The sequence below is a fragment of the Gadus chalcogrammus genome, chromosome 21, assembly GCF_026213295.1.
Source record: "Gadus chalcogrammus isolate NIFS_2021 chromosome 21, NIFS_Gcha_1.0, whole genome shotgun sequence".
Classification (NCBI taxonomy): domain Eukaryota; kingdom Metazoa; phylum Chordata; class Actinopteri; order Gadiformes; family Gadidae; genus Gadus; species Gadus chalcogrammus.
In genome coordinates, this window is record NC_079432.1 from 18,989,066 (window position 1) to 19,011,655 (window position 22,590).

The 22,590-nt window shown below is 44.2% G+C and overlaps 2 protein-coding genes across 2 annotated transcripts; both read right to left on the reverse strand.

Annotated features, from left to right (window-relative positions):
- Nucleotides 1-8,428: 8,428 nt before the first annotated feature.
- gja1b (gap junction protein alpha 1b) lies at nucleotides 8,429-14,696 on the reverse strand. Its single transcript, XM_056581588.1, has 2 exons — nucleotides 14,580-14,696; nucleotides 8,429-11,568 (listed from the first exon to the last, which is right to left on the reverse strand). The coding sequence occupies exon 2, from the start codon at nucleotides 11,559-11,561 to the stop codon at nucleotides 10,392-10,394; it is 1,170 nt and encodes a 389-aa protein (XP_056437563.1). The 5' UTR covers nucleotides 11,562-11,568; nucleotides 14,580-14,696; the 3' UTR covers nucleotides 8,429-10,391.
- Nucleotides 14,697-17,555: 2,859 nt separating this feature from the next.
- On the reverse strand, nucleotides 17,556-19,987 carry LOC130374241 (gap junction Cx32.2 protein-like). The gene is made up of 3 exons (XM_056580906.1): nucleotides 19,859-19,987; nucleotides 18,697-19,494; nucleotides 17,556-17,821 (listed from the first exon to the last, which is right to left on the reverse strand). The coding sequence occupies exons 2-3, from the start codon at nucleotides 19,454-19,456 to the stop codon at nucleotides 17,556-17,558; spliced, it is 1,026 nt and encodes a 341-aa protein (XP_056436881.1). The 5' UTR covers nucleotides 19,457-19,494; nucleotides 19,859-19,987.
- Between the last annotated feature and the right edge of the window lie 2,603 nt (nucleotides 19,988-22,590).

The following is a 22,590-nucleotide window of genomic DNA, read 5'->3' on the forward strand; positions in this document are numbered from 1 at the left end:
GAGGTTAGGGTGGTCTTGGTGGGTGGTGTAGAGACAGAGGACTGGGTGGAGGTTAGGGTGGTCTTGGTGGGTGGTGTAGAAACAGAGGACTGGGTGGAGGTTAGGGTTGTCTTGGTGGGTGGTGTACAGACAGAGGACTGGGTGGAGGTTAGGGTGGTCTTGGTGGGTGGTGTAGAGACAGAGGACTGGGTGGAGGTTAGGATGGTCTTGGTGGGTGGTGTAGAGACAGAGGACTGGGTGGAGGTTAGGTTGGTCTTGGTGGGTGGTGTAGAGACAGAGGACTGGGTGGAGGTTAGGTTGGTCTTGGTGGGTGGTGTACAGACAGAGGACTGGGTGGAGGTTAGGGTGGTCTTGGTGGGTGGTGTAGAGACAGAGGACTGGGTGGAGGTTAGGGTGGTCTTGGTGGGTGGTGTAGAGACAGAGGACTGGGTGGAGGTTAGGGTGGTCTTGGTGGGTGGTGTAGAGACAGAGGACTGGGTGGAGGTTAGGCTGGTCTTGGTGGGTGGTGTAGAGACAGAGGACTGGGTGGAGGTTAGGGTCGTCTTGGTCGGTGGTGAACAGACAGAGGACTTGGTGGAGGTTAGGGTCGTCTTGGTGGGGAGGTGGTGTAGAGACAGAGGCCTGGGTTGAGGTTAGGGTGGTCTTGGTGGTGGTGTAGAGACAGAGGCCTGGGTGGAGGCTAGGGTGGAGCTCCTGTGGCTCTAGAAGAAGGTATTAGCGATGGTAACGTTGCTGATAGTCAACAACAGCACAATAGTCAACCTTGGTTGTTAGTGAGCATGGTTGTACTGGTCATAGTGGTCATGAGTCACAGTTTCCACAGGTTTCACCATTTCCTTTCCTAAAACAAACATCTTGTGTGTGTTTGTGGGACATTCCAGTTCAATTGTCCAAATTTAAAGCCATCGGTCTAAAGCTGGCTAAAGTTATTTCTGTAATGATGATGCTGCTTTTGTTTTTCTCTTTGTTCCCCATCAGACGTCGATAATATTTCTCGAAAACTATAGTGTTTACCTTTTTCTTTTTATCCTCTCTGCCAATAAAACCTGAACCGTGGGTCAGAGTTGAATCCTAATAATCCAAGACGGATGCTGCTTGGGATTCCTTGATAATGGGTTTAGTGGGGGGATTAGTTTAACGACATGCATGCATTGGACTACATACCAGACGCCAGCTGCAGCCCCTGTCAGACAGCAGCTAATAAAGGGCTTACATACGAGCCATGGATACTACTGTAGAAGTTGGGGGATTCATCCATTATTAGTTCATGTATATATGCAATTTTCCCTCAAATATTCATATTAATACTTAAATATACTTATTTTTTGATCAAGCAAAACAACCCGAATCCCAGTGAAATCAGAAAATCAATGGAGAACAAAGGATAGAAGCTTACAGATCATGAGGGAGGATGGATGAACTCAAAAGTACAGAAGGATCAGATGTGTCATGAACTTGTAGCCTTCATAAACTCCCAGCCTGCGCAGTAGCAGCCTGTACACCAGCGGCCTGCTCACTAACAGCATGCTCTCTAGCAGCCTGCTCAATAACAGCCTGCTCAATAACAGCCTGCTCTCTAGCTAGCTGCTCACCAACAGCCTGCTCACCAGCAGCCTGCTCACCAGCAGCCTGCTCACTAACAGCCTGCTCACCAGCAGCCTGCTCACTAACAGCCTGCTCACTAACAGCCTGCTCACCAGCAGCCTGCTAACTAACAGCCTGCTCACCAGCAGCCTGCTCACTAACAGCCTGCTCACTAACAGCCTGCTCACCAGCAGCCTGCTCACCAACAGCCTGCTAACTAACAGCCTGCTCACAAACAGCCTGCTCACCAGCAGCCTGCTCACCAACAGCCTGCTAACTAACAGCCTGCTCACTAACAGCCTGCTCACCAGCAGCCTGCTCACCAACAGCCTGCTCGTCACATTCCATTGCATCCTATGAGCTCTGTTTGTCCTCTTTATCTCCGCTGGCCCCTAGGAGTCTTTCTGAGCAGACGTTGTTAGTAACTACTAAAAACGTGTGATGTGGTGCATCGCTGACTGAGTGCAGGTCACTACATGATGTAATGGTCAGAAGACAGATGAGGTGCACTGATCCTTACGGCTTCAGGGTCTGTATCTGGGCGTTCGTGTCATCCTCCTTTTGTTTCTCATGTTTTCGTTTTTCCTTATAACATATCCCAAACTAAGTGGCGTCGAGAGCGGTGGATAAAGGGAAAACTCACACACGCACAGACAAGCACACACACAAGCACACACACAGCAGGAAGACATTTTTGAAGACAAGACTTTTTGAACCAGATGTCTCATATTTGACTTCAAAAGCCATTTTTGTTCGGACAGCTTTTAACAATCAGTACTTTACGTGCCCTGAAGTAAATGTGATGAAAATATGATTTTTGTGTGTGTGTGTGTGTGTGTGTGTGTGTGTGTGTGTGTGTGTGTGTGTGTGTGTGTGTGTGTGTGTGTGTGTGTGTGTGTGTGTGTGTGTGTGTGTGTGTGTGTGTGTGTGAGTGTGTGTTTGTGTGGGTGTATGCTGGTGGTGCATGTGTTTGCATGTGTGTGTGTGTGTGTGTGTGTGTGTGTGTGTGTGTGTGTGTGTGTGTGTGTGTGTGTGTGTGTGTGTGTGTGTGTGTGTGTGTGTTTGTGTTGGTTGTTTTTGGTGCATGTGTTTGTATGTGAGTGTGTGTGTGTGTGTGTGTATGTGTGTGTGTGTGTGTGTGTGTGTGTGTGTTTGTGTGTGTGTGTGTGTGTGTGTGTGTGTGTGTGTGTGTGTGTGTGTGTGTGTGTGTGTGTGTGTGTGTGTGTGTGTGTGTGTGTGTGTTTGTCTGTATAATATAAAATATAATTGTGTACATTATAAACATCACACATTGGTGTATATGATTTATATAATGTAATGATATATATTATATACCATATAATGGTGTACATTATACATATCATCAAATGGTGTCCCTTATCTATAATGGTATAAATGATAAATACCATATAATGTTGTACAATATATGTATCTTATAAAGGTATACATTATATATAATGATATACATTATATGTATAATATAAAGGTTTCTATTATACACAATGATGAACATCAGATATATCATACATTCATACATGTATCGTAAATATAAGTATAATACAATGGTTTACAATCTATAACATAAATTATCTATATTATATATAATGTAGATGATTTAGTACTTTATCTATATATGTGTATACATAAATCATATAATGCTGTACATTATATATGTCATATAATGGTGTATATTTTATATAATCTGAACAATATATATATAATGGTGTACATTATATATAATTTAATGGTGTATATTATGTATAATCTTCATTGTATACATTATATATATCATATTATGCCCTACATTATATATACATCATCTAATTATGATAAGCCCCTTGGCACATAATGGGGCCATAAACAAATCCACTGCTATACACAGAAGATAAAGAACAATCTGATCATAGGATTACCTCCAGCTCCACACAATCCAAGTGAAAACAACTTTTTCATTTTCACTGCAGAATTGCTGGGGAAATATAATATTGTATCAGCTTTTAAAGATAAAAAACTAGATCTGCTTTGTTGTGGTATCGGATGTTTGTATAGTTACTAGGGCAGATATGAACCCATGACATGTTTGTATTCAAGACCTTTTCTCTTCACAGAGGAAACCCAAACAGCAACTCACATAAAGGCATCTCAGTGTCTCAAGTGTATCAATGATTCTTGCTATGTTTCACAACACTGCTCAATTATTGTTAGAAGATAGAAGCACACTTTGTTGAATTTTGATCAACAAAGGTCATATGATCTACACTTACTCTAACAAATCAGTGCGTGCACATGTGTGTGTCTATGCATGTTTGCATGTGTCGAGACACTTTATGTTGCTTTGGTTTTTATTATTATCGTGTCTGCTCAGTATGACCAAATACATGCAAACGGGAAGGGTGAAAGTGTACATCTAAGTCATGTAGCCAGACAGAAGAAGGCAAAAAGAGTAATTTATTATTACAATAGGAAACATGTCTGTTATAATGACATGTCTTGGAAGAAATTGTTCAAGGAGAGAGGGGGTTTGGGGATGAACGAGATATGTAAACACAGGGAAGCAACAGTTTGGAGCCTTTTGACTATTTGGAAGCATTTTATTTAGGATGTCTACCATTGATTTTCCTCTGCCTGTGCCCGCACTAACAGGCCAGGCACCAGAAAAGAGTCACCTGTGGGATCAGGACTAGAAGAACCAGGCCTTCATTTGGATTTGATGTCATCTTTCGGGATCACATACACACATTCACACGTGCACACTCAAACACAAAAACACATTTGACTGAGTCCTTGCCACTAGCCGCTAGCTGCTAGCTGCTACAGTGCTGAAATCATTCTGCTAGGCTCTGCGCTTTAACGGCTCGGGTCGGGTCAGCACACGTGGAAAACTATAAAGCCAGTAAAACAACTGTAGGCTGTCTCCAGCTTCTTAAAGTGCCAAAGTTGTGATTCACTTTCCTGTTCCCCAGAGAGGCAGTGTGGGCTGACAGCGCACCAAACTCTCCCCGCTCACGTCCAACACACCTGATGCCTCATCGTTTGGTCCACTTCTGAGAGGTAAATGAGGTCTGGGTAGGAGGAGTAAATGCTACATATGGGCTACAATGAAATCCTAGAAAGTGGCGTATCTAACCTAACAACACATGTGCATTTCAAACAGCCTGATATTGAAGCCAGCATTAAGCGTCACAGCTCACATTTACCAGCTGTTTTTTGTTTTCACGATGACGTCGCTATGAGAGTGTTTTCAGAAAGCCACATTTAGACTCACAGAGTTCAGCCACGACACTCGCACACCAGGATGGTGGAAAGCAGAATACACATCCAAGGACACACACAAACACACACACACACACACACACACACTGCGTCACCAGCACAACGACGTAGACCAGCTCTGCCATGAAAGCCACTGCACCACCCTACCCTGCGGTGAGCCTGTGGTGAACAGGCAGCCGGAAATGTAAGTCACACACTGAGGTCTTTCATTGTTTAAGCTCAAGGAAACCTAACAGCTACTTTTAAACGCTCCTCATTCTCCCAGCTCTACATAAGCCCTCCCTCCCTCAGGTAAAAGCGGGGCTCGAATATTACAAATACATCCAATAAATCCAGTTACTCTCCTCTTCTTGGCTCAATATAAAATACTCCACAAATAGTACGTGTTCTTCATGGCAACTTACAGAAATGTGCAAGTGACGGGTGGTACGTCCGACATGTGTTTCAATATGAATAAATGTATTAATCAGTTTGTTAATCAACAATGGAGATGTTGCGGAACGGGCCGGGCTGGTAGCCAACCGCTGGATGGATCTAGCAGTCTGAGAACCTCAAGAACTCATGAGCCCCTCGACCCTGAAGGTCCATCGGCAACCCTTAAAGGAGCATTTCACCGGTGGAGGCATGAATATGTATTGAAAGTGGGTCCTATATGTAGTCGAATAATACAATAAAATTGTAATTTGGTGCCGTCTTTACCGAGGAAAAGGCAGAAAGTGACTTTTTGGAGCTTGTGGATTGAAGACAACAAATCCCACCATGCACCACGATGCACAGCTTCGCTGGCCACTCCCGCTGATCTAGATCAGTGGGTCCCACCCCCTAGTGCTTGTAGTCTTACGAGAATCCTCCCCTCTTACACTTCCTATTTACTTCTACGCAAAAATCGTCATATTGCGTCATCTTAAACAGGAAGTGTTGGAGATCGATACGGATCTCTCCAGTCTCTCCAGAAAATAAGGGAATGATGCATGACCATTCAAAAATATGAGTGTGTTTCTAACGATACAAAGCTTAATGGAAATGGGTGAAGTTTCCCTTTAAAGTGATCTGGTTCAGATCTTAGGAGGCGACATTTTCTCTCTTCTTCTCTTTTCTCAAATCCAGTCAAGTCCATTTTATTTCTATAGCCCTTAATCACGCAGTCACAGTTTAAAAGAGCTCTGATCTCTTAGTCTGGCTTAAAGGAAAGGAATTGAATTGGGATCCGCTATTGATCAGACAACCTGCCACAGCTCCAACACTAGCGAAACAGCTAGCTAGTGTTCCAGTTCATTGTCAATACGTTAACATGTTAATTGTTTGTTTATTCTACCTAAAACCACTTTCATTTTCCACGCTGGTTCTGAAGGTTGGTGAGAAGGTGTTAGTAAAAGGGAGAGGTAGATAGACTTGCCCTATTTCTTCATCTCCGTCTCTTGCATTCTCTCTGTTCTCTACTCGCTTTAATCTCTCTCTCACTCTCTCTCTCTCATTCTCTCTCCCCCCTCTCTCTCTCATTCTCTCTCTCTCTCTCTCTCTCTCGCTCTCATTCTCTCCCCCCCTCTCTCTCTCTCATTCCCTCCCCCCTCTCTCTCTCTCTCTCTCCCCTCTCTCTCTCTCTCTCTCTCTCTCTCTCTCTCTCTCTCTCTCTCTCTCTCTCTCTCTCTCGCACTCTCTACCTGTCGTACTCCCTATCTCATTCTTCTTCTCTATTTCATACTCCCTCTATTTCTCTCTGGGTGTCTCTTTCTGTCTCTCTGTGTGTCTCTCTCTCACTCTCTCTCTGTGTCTCTGTCCCTCTGTTTTTCTGTCTCTCTCTGTCTCTCTATATCTATGTCTATGACTTGCCCTATTTCTTCATCTCCGTCTCTCGCATTCTCTCTGTTCTCTACTCGCTTTAATCTCTCTCTTATTCTCTCTCTCTCTCTCTCTCCCTCTCTCTCTCTCTCTCTCTCTCTCTCTCTCTCTCTCCCCCTCTCTCTCGTTTCTCTCTCTCTCTCTCTCTCTCTCTCTCTCTCTCTCTCTCTCTCTCTCTCTCTCTCTCTCTCTCTCTCTCTCTCTCTCTCTCTCTCAGCCACATGTGGTCCTCGTGCTGCCAGTTCTTCAGACATGTGGTTTGATTTAGAGCTGTGGAAAGGTTAAATAGGAAACTTGGAGAGCTGAAAAAGAGCTGCGTCCTTTCCCATTAGGAGGTTTCACTATGGCTCACAGAGGCATTGGTCCTTCTGAGTCTCCTTCAGGACTACAGCCAATCAGCAGAACTGTCGCTACCAGAGGACTTCCTCCGCATTACAGGGATGGGGTGGGGGAGGGGTCCTTAGTAGCAGTTCCAGTATATTTCCTTAAGAAGCTTTCATTTTATTTTCTTAGATCAGTCTCAGCTTTTGGAAGTGGCTGAGGTGTACGTTTAAATATATGACCTGTAAACTCAAACATGTGACCAAAGCACTGTTATAGAAATTGTGCAGTTAGCATAGAGTATAATAGCCTAGACATCTCATTTTCTATGTCATAATATTCATTCAAGAAATTTGTATCATTAAACATATATATTATAAATAGAAATAATAAAAGGGCATACTTTCTCAATGTGACAGATGTGACAACTTGAATTTTATAGTAAGGTAAGTAATTTAATGGTGTCGACCGAATTATGATAATTGTTGTAAATTAGCTTTCTCCAAAAACACTATGATGCAAACAACAGTTGACTGGCTCAAGCTTATCTATGTTTCTGTATCTGTCCCTATTCAAATAATCCTTGAAATAATTAATATACCGACCAATCAGAAGAGCGCAATTGGTGGGTGAGAGCTTACAATGAACATTAGTGAGACAAAGAGCCACAGTGTCGCAGCTTTTCAAGTGTTGCTTTATAATACAGATAGAAAAGCTATGGAGGGAGTTTCAGGTCTGGACACCAAGGATAGCCACTGCTCCTTTTTTGTTCAATCAAAAAATTAACAGAAATCTTCACAGAAGTCTTTTTTCTGATTAGGAGGTTTTTTTGCTTTACGTTCAACCTGATACAGCCGGAAGCAAAATTAGCTCCCCAATCACTTTGATTGGCTGGAGTTATCTGAACGATGTAAGGCTGCTCCTATATTCGGGAATCAAGGCCTACCAAAGTCAGAACGATGCTCACTGCAAAACGCAAACGCAAATATCAGGGTCAGGACTCACAAGGCTTGGAAAATCCTCAAATTAATTATAGAACGATATGCCTATTCAAACATGCATATAAACTACTGAGTATTTAAAGAAGGCAAAAACTGATAGTTTGGCAAATTATTGAGCAATCATGGCCGATTCTCCTATTCTGGGATGTCAAATGTTTGTAGTTATATGTCCTCTGATAGGCCTTTGTTGACAGGCACCATACTGTTTAGATCAAGTCCCTCATGGACATATTTCAGAGGAGCGTTGGAGTGACCTGTTGAGGGTGGAGCAGAGAGGAGCTGGCTATATGAAGGTGGTTGTTTCTGTTGGAGGGACTTTGAATTTGTATTTGTGTGATAAGGAGACATACTGAGCCTGTTACCATTCTATAACTGATATGCAAAAAGAAACATCACACAGAGATTCAAGGAATCAACCAGTATATTGAGAAAGAAAAACTTTATTGGTTAAAATAGCTTTCACATGAATGAGTTTCGGGTTTTGCGGTGAAGCACCTGCACACTGTACAACAGTGGATCCTCATGGCTGCATGGAACCAATCTGCTAAACAGGAACCCCTTCCTGCACTGTGAGCCTCCTGCCATGTGGCCTGAGCAGAGCTGATGGTACAAGGGACTCATGTTTGGAGTAATGCACTGTGGTGAATTGTGGATTGATAAAAATAAATTAGTAACATGCATATCTTAAAACACTTAGTTTTCGCATCATATTACACCCCTAGTGTCACTCAATCTCAGTGCAAAGGCCATTGTAGCTGAAAAATCCATGAAAGTTGTACCGATATACTAAGGTGTAAAGTTGAGAAAAAAAGGAACGTGAAATTTCCAAATTTATATTCATCCTACTCATGTGTGGTGGTGGTGGTGGAGCTACATTGGCATATACCTTCTTTCTTTTGAACATAAATGACTAAATATTAGTCCAGATCTATAAGGCAGTCTTCTAAAAACTCACATTTTTATTTGTGACACGGTTAGCTCGATTTACACTACTAATTATCTAATTCTCAAGCAGCAATGATTACATGGAGCTTTAAACAAAATAATAGAAAAAACTCAACAAAAAAAAATAGGTCAAATAGGACATGAAATCATTCTACTGCCTTCCCCTACAAACCCCAAAAAGGAAAAAAGAGAGAAAATGCTTTGTATGAGATAATAATAATCATAATATTAATAATAATAATCATAATAATTATAATAAAGCCTTTTTTTATAATTTCTTGACCATAGATACAACCAGATTATATATGTTTTAAAGGTTACTGTGTAACTCATCCTACAGCAGCCGAAAGCAGTCCAACCCCAACAGCCTCATCTACAGCATAGCTCCATTAACGCCACATCATACAAATAAAAAGAGTTAAAACATACACTGACACCATACACAAATTCAAAGTTTATCAGGAGACAACAATCCATAGTGACTCACAAATTCAATTATTTCATTTTTTATATGTACCGTCAATAAATATGCAGATTTTTGGGAAGTGACTTGACAAAGTTTTTGTATAACAGACCTTGGATAGTAGTCAAATTTTCCTCTTAGTGGTCAGTATCCTACAGATACCAAGCAATAAATAAATAATTATTGACGTTGATGTTGAGCATTCTTCTCCTGGTTTTCCATTTAGTCAAACACAGGGTCCAAAGAGGCTCTAAGTTGTTTATCTATGCAATGCTAATGGTAGAATTAGTTGAACACTTTGTTGAAGCTATCGGCAAACATAGGGCGCATTAGAATTTAATCCAGGATCAGTCAATTTGGATGTTATAGGAAATATAGAAGTGTGATTCTACGCCAAATAAGACTGGAGGGTCAAACCCCTCAAGCAAGTCGAAAATAAACCTCTTCAGAATATGTGCAATACATCTCGACGGAATGTTGAATGACTGTTGCCTGTGTGTTTTGTGCTTGTGTGTGTATGTGTGTGTGTTTATGCATGCCTGTGTGTTTGTACTTAACATCCTTATAGTATGCATGGGTTTGTCCTTCATTACGTAATGTTGTATACCTTTAGATATTAGGAGTTATGATCTACAACTTCTTTCAAAGTGGATTATGGTATGGGTTTTAAGAACCAGTCAATTTTAGTACAATTACACTTTACCAAGTCGCTTTGTTTAAAGCCAGATTAGCTCAGCTAAAAGGATTCAGTAAAGTCATACAAAAAATAGTACCTCTGACAGTGTTAACATATTCTAAAGTCTCTTCTAATCCTCTAGGAGTCGCTTGTACACAGTGATTCAGATTTAGCCCCTCTTTTTCATTGCAAAATTTCCCCCAAATACTTCCTGGTCCCTCCCACTGCACCTCTCCTATTGGCCAGAAGCCTGGTGTGGTTGGAGGAAGCTCACGGGGCCTAGGTGGGGCTAGACGTCTAGATCATCTGGCCGCGGCCTGACACTCATCCGGCTGCTGGCCCGGCTGCACGGCCGCGGCTCCAGCAGCGCCAGGGGCTGCATCTCGTGTGCAGCTGCGGATGACGTCAGTTTCTTATGCTCGTGCGTATCGTCGGGGAAATCAAAAGCCTGCGCGTGGGAGTTTGAGATAGTGCTGCCCGCGCCGTGCTGGCCCAGCTGGTTCTGCTCCGTGGAATAGTTGGTCCAGTTCTGCTCGGTTGCTTGCTTGTTGTAGTTGCGACATGAGCCGGTACCGCGCTCGCCCGTGGCCAGCTTGTAGCCCGGCGGGGACATGGGCGAGAGCGGGGCGGTGGGGGAGGAGCAGCCATTGTAGTAGGCATACTTGGCTGTGGAAAGATCTTTGGGGGTATGGCTCAGGGTGCCAGCGCTGGGGTAGAGGGTGGGCGGCTGGCGGCCCTTCACACGGTCCTTGATCCTCTTGAAGAACACGTAGAAGAGCTCGATGACGTTGAGCAGCAGGGACACCAGCGACACCACCAGCATGAAGATGATGAACACCGTCTTCTCTGTGGGCCGAGACAGGAAACAGTCCACCCTGTGGGGACAGGGTTCTCTCTCGCAGGTGTACACCGCTGCCAGACTGAAGCCGTATATGTACCACTGGATGACCAGGAAGCCCACCTCGAACATGGACTTGAAGAAGATGCTGACGATGTAGGTTCTCAGCAGGGCGCCCTTCATCTTCACCTTGCCGTGCTCCTCCAGGCCGTGCTTCAGCTTCTTCATCTCGATCTTCCTCAGCGGGATGTCAACGTCGCCGCCATCGTTCTGCACGGCCTTCAGCATCTCCTCCTTCCTGTTCAGCTTCTGCTCCTTCCTCATCAGGTAGAAGACGTGGGCCAGGTACAGCAGCGTGGGCGTGGACACGAAGATGATCTGCAGCACCCAGAAGCGCACATGGGAGATGGGGAAGGATTTGTCATAGCATACGTTCTCGCAGCCGGGCTGCTGAGTGTTGCAGTTGAAGGCCGACTGCTCGTCGCCCCAGGCGGACTCCACGGCCGTCCCAAGGACCAGGATCCTGAAGATGAAGAGGACGGAGAGCCACACCTTCCCCCCAGCGGTGGAGTAGGCCTGGACCTTGTCCAGCAGGCGGCCCAGAGCACTCCAGTCACCCATCCTCTAGCTGGAAACAAACAGTACAGGAAGGTCGGATTCAGTAGGGGTACACAGGTTTATTCAGAATAGCTTCCAAATTCATTTACATCGGTTTACTTCCAGAAGGAACGACCAAACATTGGACAATCAAACAATTCTTGATTTGTATGGTAAAACCCAAGAGCCAAGCAATGACTACCATCATTGATGGAGATCTCAATATGGCGGCCAGGATGTGGTGACAACAGCCTCGGAGCAGAACAAAACGACTGCGTAAGGACAAGGCAACAATAGATTCAAACAAGGCTTGAGGTTCAAATTGTTTCAATTTGTCGTATCATTAAAGGGAACAAGGCTTATTAGACGTACTGAATGTACATGTGGAGGAGATGAAGTGAGAAACAGACGCAGATCAACAGTTGAAACTCCCTCCATCAGCAGGACTATAAAAAGAGCCCAGAGCTGGTCCTCATCAACCCATTGTTTGTTAACAACTCCAATAAACACAAGAATGCAGAAATGAAGGATGGAGAGGGAAAATTAAATATATCAAATGCTCTGTTTGTGTGTTTAAATGTATAGTTTTGGCTTTGTGTGGTGTTAAAACAACCAAAAGGGAAAGAAAATCCCCCTTTGTGCAAAACAGACCTCTCTCATTTCCAATTACAGTCGCTTACTGGCTACTGCTGAAAAAGCCTTTCAACCTCTAAAATAAGTACCATTATTTTAGCATCAATGTCCCTGCTGAAGCTTCCCCTCAACAAAGAGACACATAGCATACAGTGCACCATGGGAAGAGCCCATATAGAGCAAGGCATTTCAATTAACTTCATGAAATGATTATTCGATTATTAAACAATGTATTTAGACATATACTGTATATACGTAATAATACCATTATATTATCAATTCACTATAGAGATTTCCCTGGCCTGTTTTCTTTTGAGAGTATGCGTACCTTTTAAACTGAAATGTAAAGAAATGTCTGTAGACCCACTTACACCTTTGTGCCTTAGCTTTCATACAATTTTATTTGGTAGATCAGATCAGAGCTCTCCTGAGGGGTAAGAGTGAACAGCAACAGTAAAGTGATAAAAGCTGCACATTTTCTATCATATAAAGAAGCCACTTTTTTTGCAAGCAAGGCCTGCATAAAAACTGCTCTGGTGGGGAGCCACTAAAACCGCTGAATGCACTCTGATCTGTTGAAGACAGCTTCAGCAGCCAAATCTTTGGAGTGACGGTGGTAGAAATAATCTACGATGCAGGAGGTTGTAGAAGGCTCAGTGTTCTTTAACTCAAAGAGGTTTTTGGACCTAGCCCAGTTTTACAAATAGTACCTATGTTGAGAACAAACAATGTTTTTTATAGAACCTTACAACCATTTCTGCTCAAGCAACAATATCGAAACAATATAGTGATCTCTATTGTTCAGTATGAGTATAATTGTGCAATTGAATAATTAAAAAACATGTTGATGCTTCATTAGTGACCAGGTGGACTGTAGATTCTTGCAGATGGTGCACACTGTCATCAATGGCCCCAACTCACTGCATTACGATCTCTCTCTCTCTCTCTTTCTCTCTCTCTCTCTCTCTCTCTCTCTCTCTCTCTCTCTCTCTCTCTCTCTCTCTCTCTCTCTATATATATATATATATATATTTATATATTTATATATATATATATATATATGAGAGAGAGAGAGATAATGTAAATATAGCTGTTTTAGAATAGGTCTAAAGGGTGTAGGATTGTTTTGCTTGGCATTGACATAAAACGACTAAAACCACTGCTGTTCAATGTGTGTGCCAGCCAGTGCTGTAGATGATCCTGTTATGGCTCAGTCATCTATAGCTTGATGTCATTTGTAATAAAGGTCTAAAAACCTCACGGATGACTAGAGGTTTGACCTGAAGGGTATAAGAGGCTGTACATAATTCCCGCCAGTTTCTACTTGAGTGAGCTGGGGTCGTTGTCCCTGGTGTCCCCCCCAACCACAGAGTCCGATGCAGTACAAATAAGGCGATATGGAAAACAATGGGTTCACTAAATGCTGCCAACTTTGCCCTGCCCGTGAATAAAATCGACTGTGAGCCTGTGTTGCAGGGGAGCCATGGGATGAAAGTGATGGGGTGAATGTGTTATTTGGAGGAAAATAACTTGACCTAGGAGGGTCTAAATCCCCAAGAAGAAGACAAGTACATTGTTGTTTTGAGAGGTGTAAGAACCCGAAATCCTCAGACAAATCCAACCTTTGGGTTTTCAATGTTCTCTTCCTAAACGAATGGTTGATCTTATTTTCCAGTAGAAGTCCATCTCTGTAATAATGGGCACCAATCCAAGCCCGACGCTCAGTATATGAAGCAACATGTGATAAACGGGACAGCGCACACACACACACACACACACACACACACACACACACACACACACACACACACACACACACACACACACACACACACACACACACACACACACACACACACACAGAGACGCACACAGACGCACACACGCACACACTCACACCCACACAGCACACAGAAGCACACGCACACGCACGCACGCACGCACGCACGCACACACACACACACACGCACGCACACACACACACACACACACACACACACACACACACACACACACACACACACACACACACACACACACACACACACACACACACACAGAGCACGCTCAATCCTGTAGCGGCCAGTGCTTTAAGCGCCTTTTCATTTGTCCGCTTCATTTGTCCGCTTCATTTGCGTCTCAGTAATTAGAATAGCCACACGCGTAGCAAAACCTCAGGACTGCAGTGTTTTTTTTCTCTTTATTTTTTTGGAGCTTACATGACATGGCGAGATGAAACATGGAATGAAGAAAAAACAAATCACTGCAGTCGAGGAAACACGCAAACAGATTTAAGCAACATATTACAATGGTCTGTCTGGAGGCCAGCAGAGTGAGGCAGAGTTGCATAAGAGATGCAACATAAAAGCAGCGCAGACAGAGTAAAAGTAAGGTAACGTTTGAGCCTACCTGAGAGTTCCTGAAGATACAGGAAGCCCAGAGGACCTTCTCCGGCGCTCCAACAAAAGCGTCTCTGGCTGCCTTCAAATCCAAGTTTGGGACCACAAGGAAACTAAGTGAGACTTGTCAAAGTCCTACTGCTTTTAAGGTCCGAGTCCGGGAGGGGGGAGCTGAAGGGCGGGGGGGAGGGGGGGGGGGGGGTCACGTGGTCCACCGTCATCAGGACCTTGCCTTTGTTACGGGCTCCTTAAGAACAACCAGCACATAGTGCACATATTGGCTGCAAATGGAGCCGATCTATTTGTACAAAGAAAGAGTCAAGAGTTTGTAAAAAAAAGTTTGTAAAAGTTTGAAAAAGTTTGAAAAATAAGTTTTTACAAAGAAACCAAAGATGTGGGGTTAACTGTGGTGTGGACCCCTGATAAGGTGACCCATGCCAAGTGTTGAATCTACTGGCTAAACAAAAATAAAGCAGGCCTCGTCCATGACTAATAGTCAGCCTCCCTGCCTGTTGAAGTCATGTGACAGTTTGGACCGGTGGAGCTGTGTTGAAGGTCAGACCTGAGTGCCCAGAGGGTCAGAACTGACGGCCCATCAGGGGGTCAGACCTGACGGCCCATCAGAGGGTCAGACCTGACGGCCCTTGGGGGCTCAGACCTGAGGGTCCTCAGAGGGTACAGTGGACCTCCAGCCGGGTCTCTGTCTTTCCGTGGGCCCGGGGAAAAGACTTCCAGCTGGGTCTGTCTGTCTGTACGTGGGCCCGGGGACAGACTTCCAGCCGGTTATGGCTGTCTGTCCGTTGGCCCGGGGACAGACTTCCAGCCGGGTCTGTCTGTGTATGTTGGCCCGGGGACAGACTTCCAGCCGGGTCTGGCTGTCTGTACGTGGGCCCGGGGACAAACTTCCAGCCGGTCATGGCTGTCCGTTATCATCGCTGAATCAATGGCGCCCCCTGGGGACACAAAGCACGTTTACACATTAGAATTATTTATTATTTACTTTAAAGAATTACAACATTCTGAAAATGCTGGTGAACATATGTTATCTATCTATCTATCTATCTATCTATCTATCTATCTATCTATCTATCTATCTATCTATCTATCTATCTATCTATCTATCTGTCTATCTGTCTATCTGTCTATCTATCTGTCTATCTGTCTGTCTATCTGTCTGTCTGTCTGTCTGTCTGTCTGTCTGTCTGTCTGTCTGTCTGTCTATCTGTCTATCTATCTATCTATCTGTCTATCTATCTATCTATCTATCTATCTATCTATCTGTCTATCTGTCTATCTGTCTATCTGTCTATCTGTCTATCTATCTATCTGTCTATCTGTCTATCTGTCTATCTATCTGTCTATCTGTCTATCTATCTGTCTGTCTGTCTGTCTGTCTGTCTGTCTGTCTGTCTGTCTGTCTGTCTGTCTGTCTGTCTGTCTGTCTGTCTGTCTGTCTGTCTGTCTGTCTGTCTGTCTGTCTGTCTGTCTGTCTCTATTTTCCACAATTGACCAGCTCTCATATATTACTCTATCTATCCATCTATCTTATATGTATGTATCTATTTATAGATAAATTGAAAAAACGGTGTGATTAAAAGTGATCTTTATTGTGAGATAATGTTTGTGTGAGAATTAAATATAATTCAAATAAAGACTAGAATTACAGTTTTTCTCAGTTTCTTTGGTACATTTCTCAGATCAGAATTGAAATTCGCAAAACAATAAGTGCATTTCTCAAAACAATTCGTACAAATAGCAAAACACCATGGATTTCATGCAAAAGCCAGTCTCTTGCTCAAAATCCTTAATTTGTTCCTCAAAAGTAAATATCTGTGTCAATGAACATGTCAGTGCCATCACAATGACAAGTCCTTGTGTCATTGTGTACGGATAAGACAGTCAAATTGCTTAGTCATGGTGTCAATATAACAGTGTACTCTGGAGGGATGTTCTGATGTAAACTATGGCTAAAGTTTTGAAGACAATTATTGTATATTGTAAGTTACACCTTAGTGTATGTGGGAGATTGATTGCAAGAGACTTGACAAGATTCACATTTACACTTTGACTGTTTGTACTGTAATTTGTTGACAGACCATGTCATTGCTAGAAATGTGAACAAAGGAAAATCTCCTTAGGGTAAACTGTGCATGCATTGCTGTAGGAATTACAGTGCAGTCTCTTCCTACACCTCCTGACGTTCTTGCTGTTGGGCCACAAATTCTCAGGCAGCTGTTGACCCTGTCCAATTCCTTGTCCTTCCATTGTCAGACAATGTAACATTGTGTTGTGCTCCAGCTATATATATACTTGCCAGTTCATGGGTCAGGAGATGCACCTTTGAGCTATTCCAGTAAACTGGTTGATCGTTGGTTGATCTAACACTTCAAACATTTCCCTACTTTAGAGAAATAAATGTCTAGAAATATGCTTGACATATTATGACAACCTGTTTACCATTTTGCATGTAAAGACCAATGAACTAATGCCTAAATGTTGTGGGGGTGAGACTATTCAATAGAGACCCATTACAATACTTTTTGATCAACATGACATAAGCAATTGATAATGTAGCAAAGGGTAGAGAATTGTACATAATCATTTGCACGAATGTACCAAAGCATTTTCAACTTGTTCAAAGAAATGAGAAAATGCTTTTTTGGTGTGCACAAGTGACACAATGATGTGAAGATTGAACAGGTAGTTTTGAGAATATCAATTCTGATCTGATTCTGATGTACCAAAGCGACTGAGACATTTTTTAGAAATGTAATGTTTATTAAAGTAGGAACTATTTTTATAGCACAACTGTGTGGTAGTAATAATTATAATAATAAAATGATAATAAGAAGAATTATAATGATGATTATAATGATGAATTTTTTTGGCATCTTTCACAATCGTATAATAAAACATACATAAATAGCTACAATAATCTCCAGCAAAGTCAATGCATCTCTCCAGCTGTTGAAGTGGGATCATGACTTTATTCCTCCTGGTGGAGGTCCATGGCCCCTAGAGGGGGGGTGAGCCTGGTGGAGGTCCATGGGGCCATGGGGGCCCCTAGGGGGGAGTGAGCATGGTGGAGGTCCATGGGGCCGTTGGGGCCCCTATGGGGGGGTGAGCCTGGTGGAGGTCCATGGGGCCGTGGGGGCCCCTGGGGGGGGGTGAGCCTGGTGGAGGTCCATGGGGCCGTGGGGGCCCCTAGAGGGGGGGTGAGCCTGGTGCAGGTCCATGGGGCCGTGGGGGCCCCTAGAGGGCGGGGGGGGACACAGGGCCTTATGGTGTGGTCCTCAAACCTCCTCAATTCCTCAGAGCCACGCCCCCTTTTTGTCTTCATCTTTCTGAGAGCAGACCGAGAGCAGTGATGACGCTCTCAACTAAATTGCTGCCAGGGATTTATTTTCTTTGTATTTGTACCACGTTTTTAATGTTGAAATGCTCTTACACACTTACACAATTACATTGCTACTTTATTCCAGTCACTCATTTATTAATTTCATGGATTTGCTGTGCTTGCAATGTAAAGTCATGTTGTTGTTTTTCGGGATGGTTTGCTAAAGAAGCTAATGTAGCTAACAATAAACCACGACTAGCCAATTTCATGACACAATCACAAAGACAAAACGGAACGTTACAAATGCTCCGAGACTGGAAATTACGTCAAAAGTGCAACTCAGAAGGCTGGCGTCCAAGGATTCAGGAACACACCGTCAAGTCAGCATGGGGGCGGGTAGGGCGGGGCCTCAGGTCAGCATGGGGGCGGGTAGGGCGGGGCCTCAGGTCAGCATGGGGGCGGGTAGGGCGGGGCCTCAGGTCAGCATGGGGGCGGGGTGGGGCGGGGCCTCAGGTCAGCATGGGGGCGGGGTAGGGCGGGGCCTCAGGTCAGCATGGGGGCGTGGTGGGGCGGGGCTTCAGGTCAGCATGGGGGCGGGTCGGGGCGGGGCCTCAGGTCAGCATGAGGGGCGGGGTGGGGCCTCAGGTCAGCATGGGGTCGGGTAGGGCGGGGCCTCAGGTCAGCATAGGGGCGGGGTGGGGCGGGGCCTCAGGTCAGCTTGGGTTCGGGGTAGGGCGGGGCCTCAGGTCAGCATGGGGGTGGGATGGGGCTTGAGCTGGCCAAACAGGACCGCTCAGCTTCAGATCTTTTCCCGACAGGTAATGTTCTTGGTTGGTCAGGGCTGCTCTCTTCTTCTTCTGTCCTTGTCTCTTCCTGGCACAGAGCAGGTACAGGATCTCCAGCAGGTTGAGGAAGACGGACACGCCTGCCACCACCAGCATGAACACCACGAAGATGGACTTCTCGGTGGGCCGCGAGATGAAGCACTCTACCCCGATTCTGGGCGGGCAGGGATCCTCCCGGCAGTGGAAGTAGGGCACCATGAAGGGGGAGTCGTAGAGGTAGAACTGGCCCACCACAAAGCCCACCTCCAGCAGAATCTTCACCACCAACTGGGCTAGGTAGCTGCGCAAGAGGATGCCTTTGATCACAATCTTGCCTCGGTCGTCTGTGTATTTGGGTTTCCTCAAGGCGTCCGCGGCCCCTTTGTCGTGGCCTTGGAGCCGCTCCCGCAGCCTCCTTTCCCGGTGGATGACGTGCACGGCGTGGCCCAGGTACACCAGGGTGGGGGTGGACACCAGCAGGATCTGCAGCACCCAGTAGCGGATGTAGGAGACGGGGAACATCCAGTTGTAGCAGGCAAGGGTGCAGCCCGGCTCCTCGTTGTTGCAGAAGAAGTGTGACTGCTCGTCCCCCCACACCTCGTCGGCCGCCACGCCCAGCACCAGGATCCGGAACACCAGGAGGACACTCATCCAGATCTTCCCCACCACCGTTGAGTGGGCCTGGACCTTGTCCAGGAGCTCTGAGAGGCTGGACCAGTCCCCCATGACCCAACAGAAGGCTTAACAGAAACCTGGAGAGGAACCTTTGTTTGGATGGGACAAACAACACCATAATGTGTAAAATGGTTCTTTAAATGTCTGACTTTTAAAACTGAAAAAACGTTTAAAACACAGCACTTCCTTGTCTGAAACGTCAGCCCGCTGTTTGTGGGCATGGCTGCCGGAGTACTACATGAATAGCTTTAATTCCTAAAGCATTTCTGTTTGTATGAAAGCATCAGCCTAGCCATGTTGAGTGTCTATCCATAATGTCCTAACAAACTAAGATATTACAAGTGACTTAGCTAGGCAACAGCGATGCAAAAAGACTGGAGACGTTTTTGAGGAAATAATACACATTTTATTTCAATTGTTTGTTTTTGTAGAATCAAAGAAAAATGGACTCACCAGGCGGGCTTTCAGTTACCGCTAAATCAAAGATAGAGGAGCTGAACTGAAGAGAGTGACAAAGGGAAGACTTAAATATTTGAACTAAAAGGGTTTGGTCAGACTCCCTTTTGACTGACGCATGCACTTACACTTCCCTCTTTCCACACACACTTGAGAAAATATGCATATCAAACTTCAACTTCCACCGAACTATTTCTGAATTCACTCTGTGGCCCTGCTTCCTGCTACATGCAAGGGACTTTTCTTGACCTATTATAACACAAGTAATTGCAATAATTGCATTTATTTAGGTAGTAAGTAAGAAAATTAACTTAATCCCAAAAGTTAACTCAAAAGTATAAGGAGAGATAAAAGAGAGACATTTATATCCCCTCTTCCCTGTTTTAGTGACATTGTGTTCAGCAGCTACACATCTGGCTGAAACAATACTGCCGAAACCAGGACATTCCCTTTATGGACAATTTGACCACATTATTAAATAGACCCCAGGTTTTTAGAAGAGACGGACTCCACCCATCCCAGGTAGGCTCACGTCATTTATCAACAAATATCGAACTGACCCTACTCTCTTACAGATCATGACAGCCACCGACCATCCCTCACATAAACAATACAAGCATCTATCTTCCAATTGATGTCATAATCACACACAGGAATAACTCTATACAGGCTTGTACAGTATATTTTAACCCTGCAAATCGAATTCAAATCCCTCTGAAAAATATCCAGTCATCCGCCAGAAACTGCTCCCCCTCTCCAATGAACTTCTGTCTTTTAAATGTGCGTTCCATGAACAATAAGTCTGTTATAAGTATATAACAGATATGCTGACCCCGTACGAGCCTGTTTGCAGCCTTAGATCCGCGGGCGAGGCCCTCCTTACTGTTCCAAGGTTGAGGCTCAAGACTATAGGTGTTCGGGCGACGGGCCTTCTCCACCAGGGCGCCTCGGCTTTGAAACGTCCTGCCTGCGGAGATAAGGCTTGCTAAATCAGTTACCTCAATTAAATCAATTCTTAAAACACATTTTTATAGGCTTGCTTTTATGTGACGCCGTCTTTTTATTCTCTTCCTAAATATCTTATGTCAAAGCACTTTGTAAACCATTGTTTTTAAAGGTGCAATATAAATAAAGATATTATTTGTATTATTATATATATATAGTGAATATATAAATATATATATAGATAATATTATTATTAATTGTTCATTCATTAATTAATTTACATTTTGTGGTTTGCTTTTTTCTATAGAATGACTAGAAGACCTTCTGTGGGCGGACGCCAATCTTGGTCACCCAACAGCAGGAGCTTGCCATTGTGGACCTGGTCAGAGCAAACAATGCAATCCGTCTCAACCAGCTACAGCAACAAATACTTGCAGATAGAGAAGTATTCAATAACATAGAGCGAGTAAGCAGTTAAACTACCAGACGCATCTTGGTAAAGCACCAAATTACCATGAAGCCATTGTACAGGGTCCTATTTGAGAGGAACAGTGTCAGGGTCAAAAGACTTCAAGGTGAATATGTACAGGTAAGTGTTACAGTCCTTTACATTTACAATACAGTATTGGTGTCATCCAGTTACAGCTGAATATGTGCCATTGTATCAGTACCACATAGATACATTCAGAGAAGTACCAGGTACCTGTTTGATGGGGTTCTGTATGTGTAGTACTATAGTTGAGTGTTTTGAGTAATGCCCTCCAAAATATGTATAACATGTATTTGGTTTTGTTACGGAGCATCTTGGAGATGGATGGAGCTGCACAGCATTGAATTTATTTACATTGATGAGGATGGATTCAACCTCGGCAAAACAAGACGACGGGGTCGTAACATAATTGGCCAAAGGGCAATTGTGCAAGTCCCGGGGCAGCGCGGGGGAAATATCTCATTGTGTGCGGCCATAAGCCTTCAAGGGCTACTGCACCATCAAGCAAAACTAGGTAACTTCAATACCGAACATATAATTACATTTCTGGATGCACTTCACGATGCAGCTGTACAGGACAGACCAGAGCAGCCCAGGTTTGTTGTGTGGGATAATGTTTGTTTCCATCGGGCTGCTCTGATCCGCAACTGGTTGACCAACCATCATCAATTTGAAGTCCTATACTTGCCCCCTTACACACCATTTCTTAACCCCATAGAAGAATTTTTTTCGGCTTGGAGATGGCACGTATATGACCGCCAACCTCATGCTCGCATGCCTCTTCTGCAGGCAATGGAACAGGCCGGCAGAGACATCGACTTAGGATGAATCGATGGATGGATTCGGCACACAAGGCAATATTTTCCCCGATGCTTAGCGGGAGAAAACATTGCTTGTGATGTTGATGAGATCCTATGGCCAGACCCCAACAGAGGGCAGGATCCATAAGCCCACCCACGCACAATTGCCATGTTTTTCTGTGTTTACAGTACAGTAGGGTTTATTTTTGCTCAAACTATTTACTGCACTGTAATGTACAGTACTGCAATGTACAGTATTTAGTATTTGATCTTTTGGTTGTGGTGAAAACGTGCCCTCAGTGGAACTGAATATGTATAGTAATTGTAACAAAATGTCTTGATAATAGTTCATGTATATCTTGAGTTCAACCGTTCAAACTCCGCTTGGCTGTGCCATCAATAACCCCTTCTGTCTGGGACAATATGGGGAGTGCGTGTGTGTCTTTCTGTGTGTGTGTGTGTGTGTTTGTGTCCTTTATTTATTTGTGTATTTG

What these genes read in the sequence shown, in the direction of transcription:
- gja1b (XM_056581588.1), bottom strand. Translation starts at nt 11,561, where the DNA reads ATGGGTGACTGGAGTGCTCTGGGCCGCCTGCTGGACAAGGTCCAGGCC.
- LOC130374241 (XM_056580906.1), bottom strand. Translation starts at nt 19,456, where the DNA reads ATGGGGGACTGGTCCAGCCTCTCAGAGCTCCTGGACAAGGTCCAGGCC. An exon ending in AAAAGATCTGAAGCTGAGCG is followed by an intron (nt 17,822 to 18,696) that starts GTCCTGTTTGGC and finishes CCCGCCCTCTAG; the next exon opens with GGGCCCCCACGGCCCCATGG.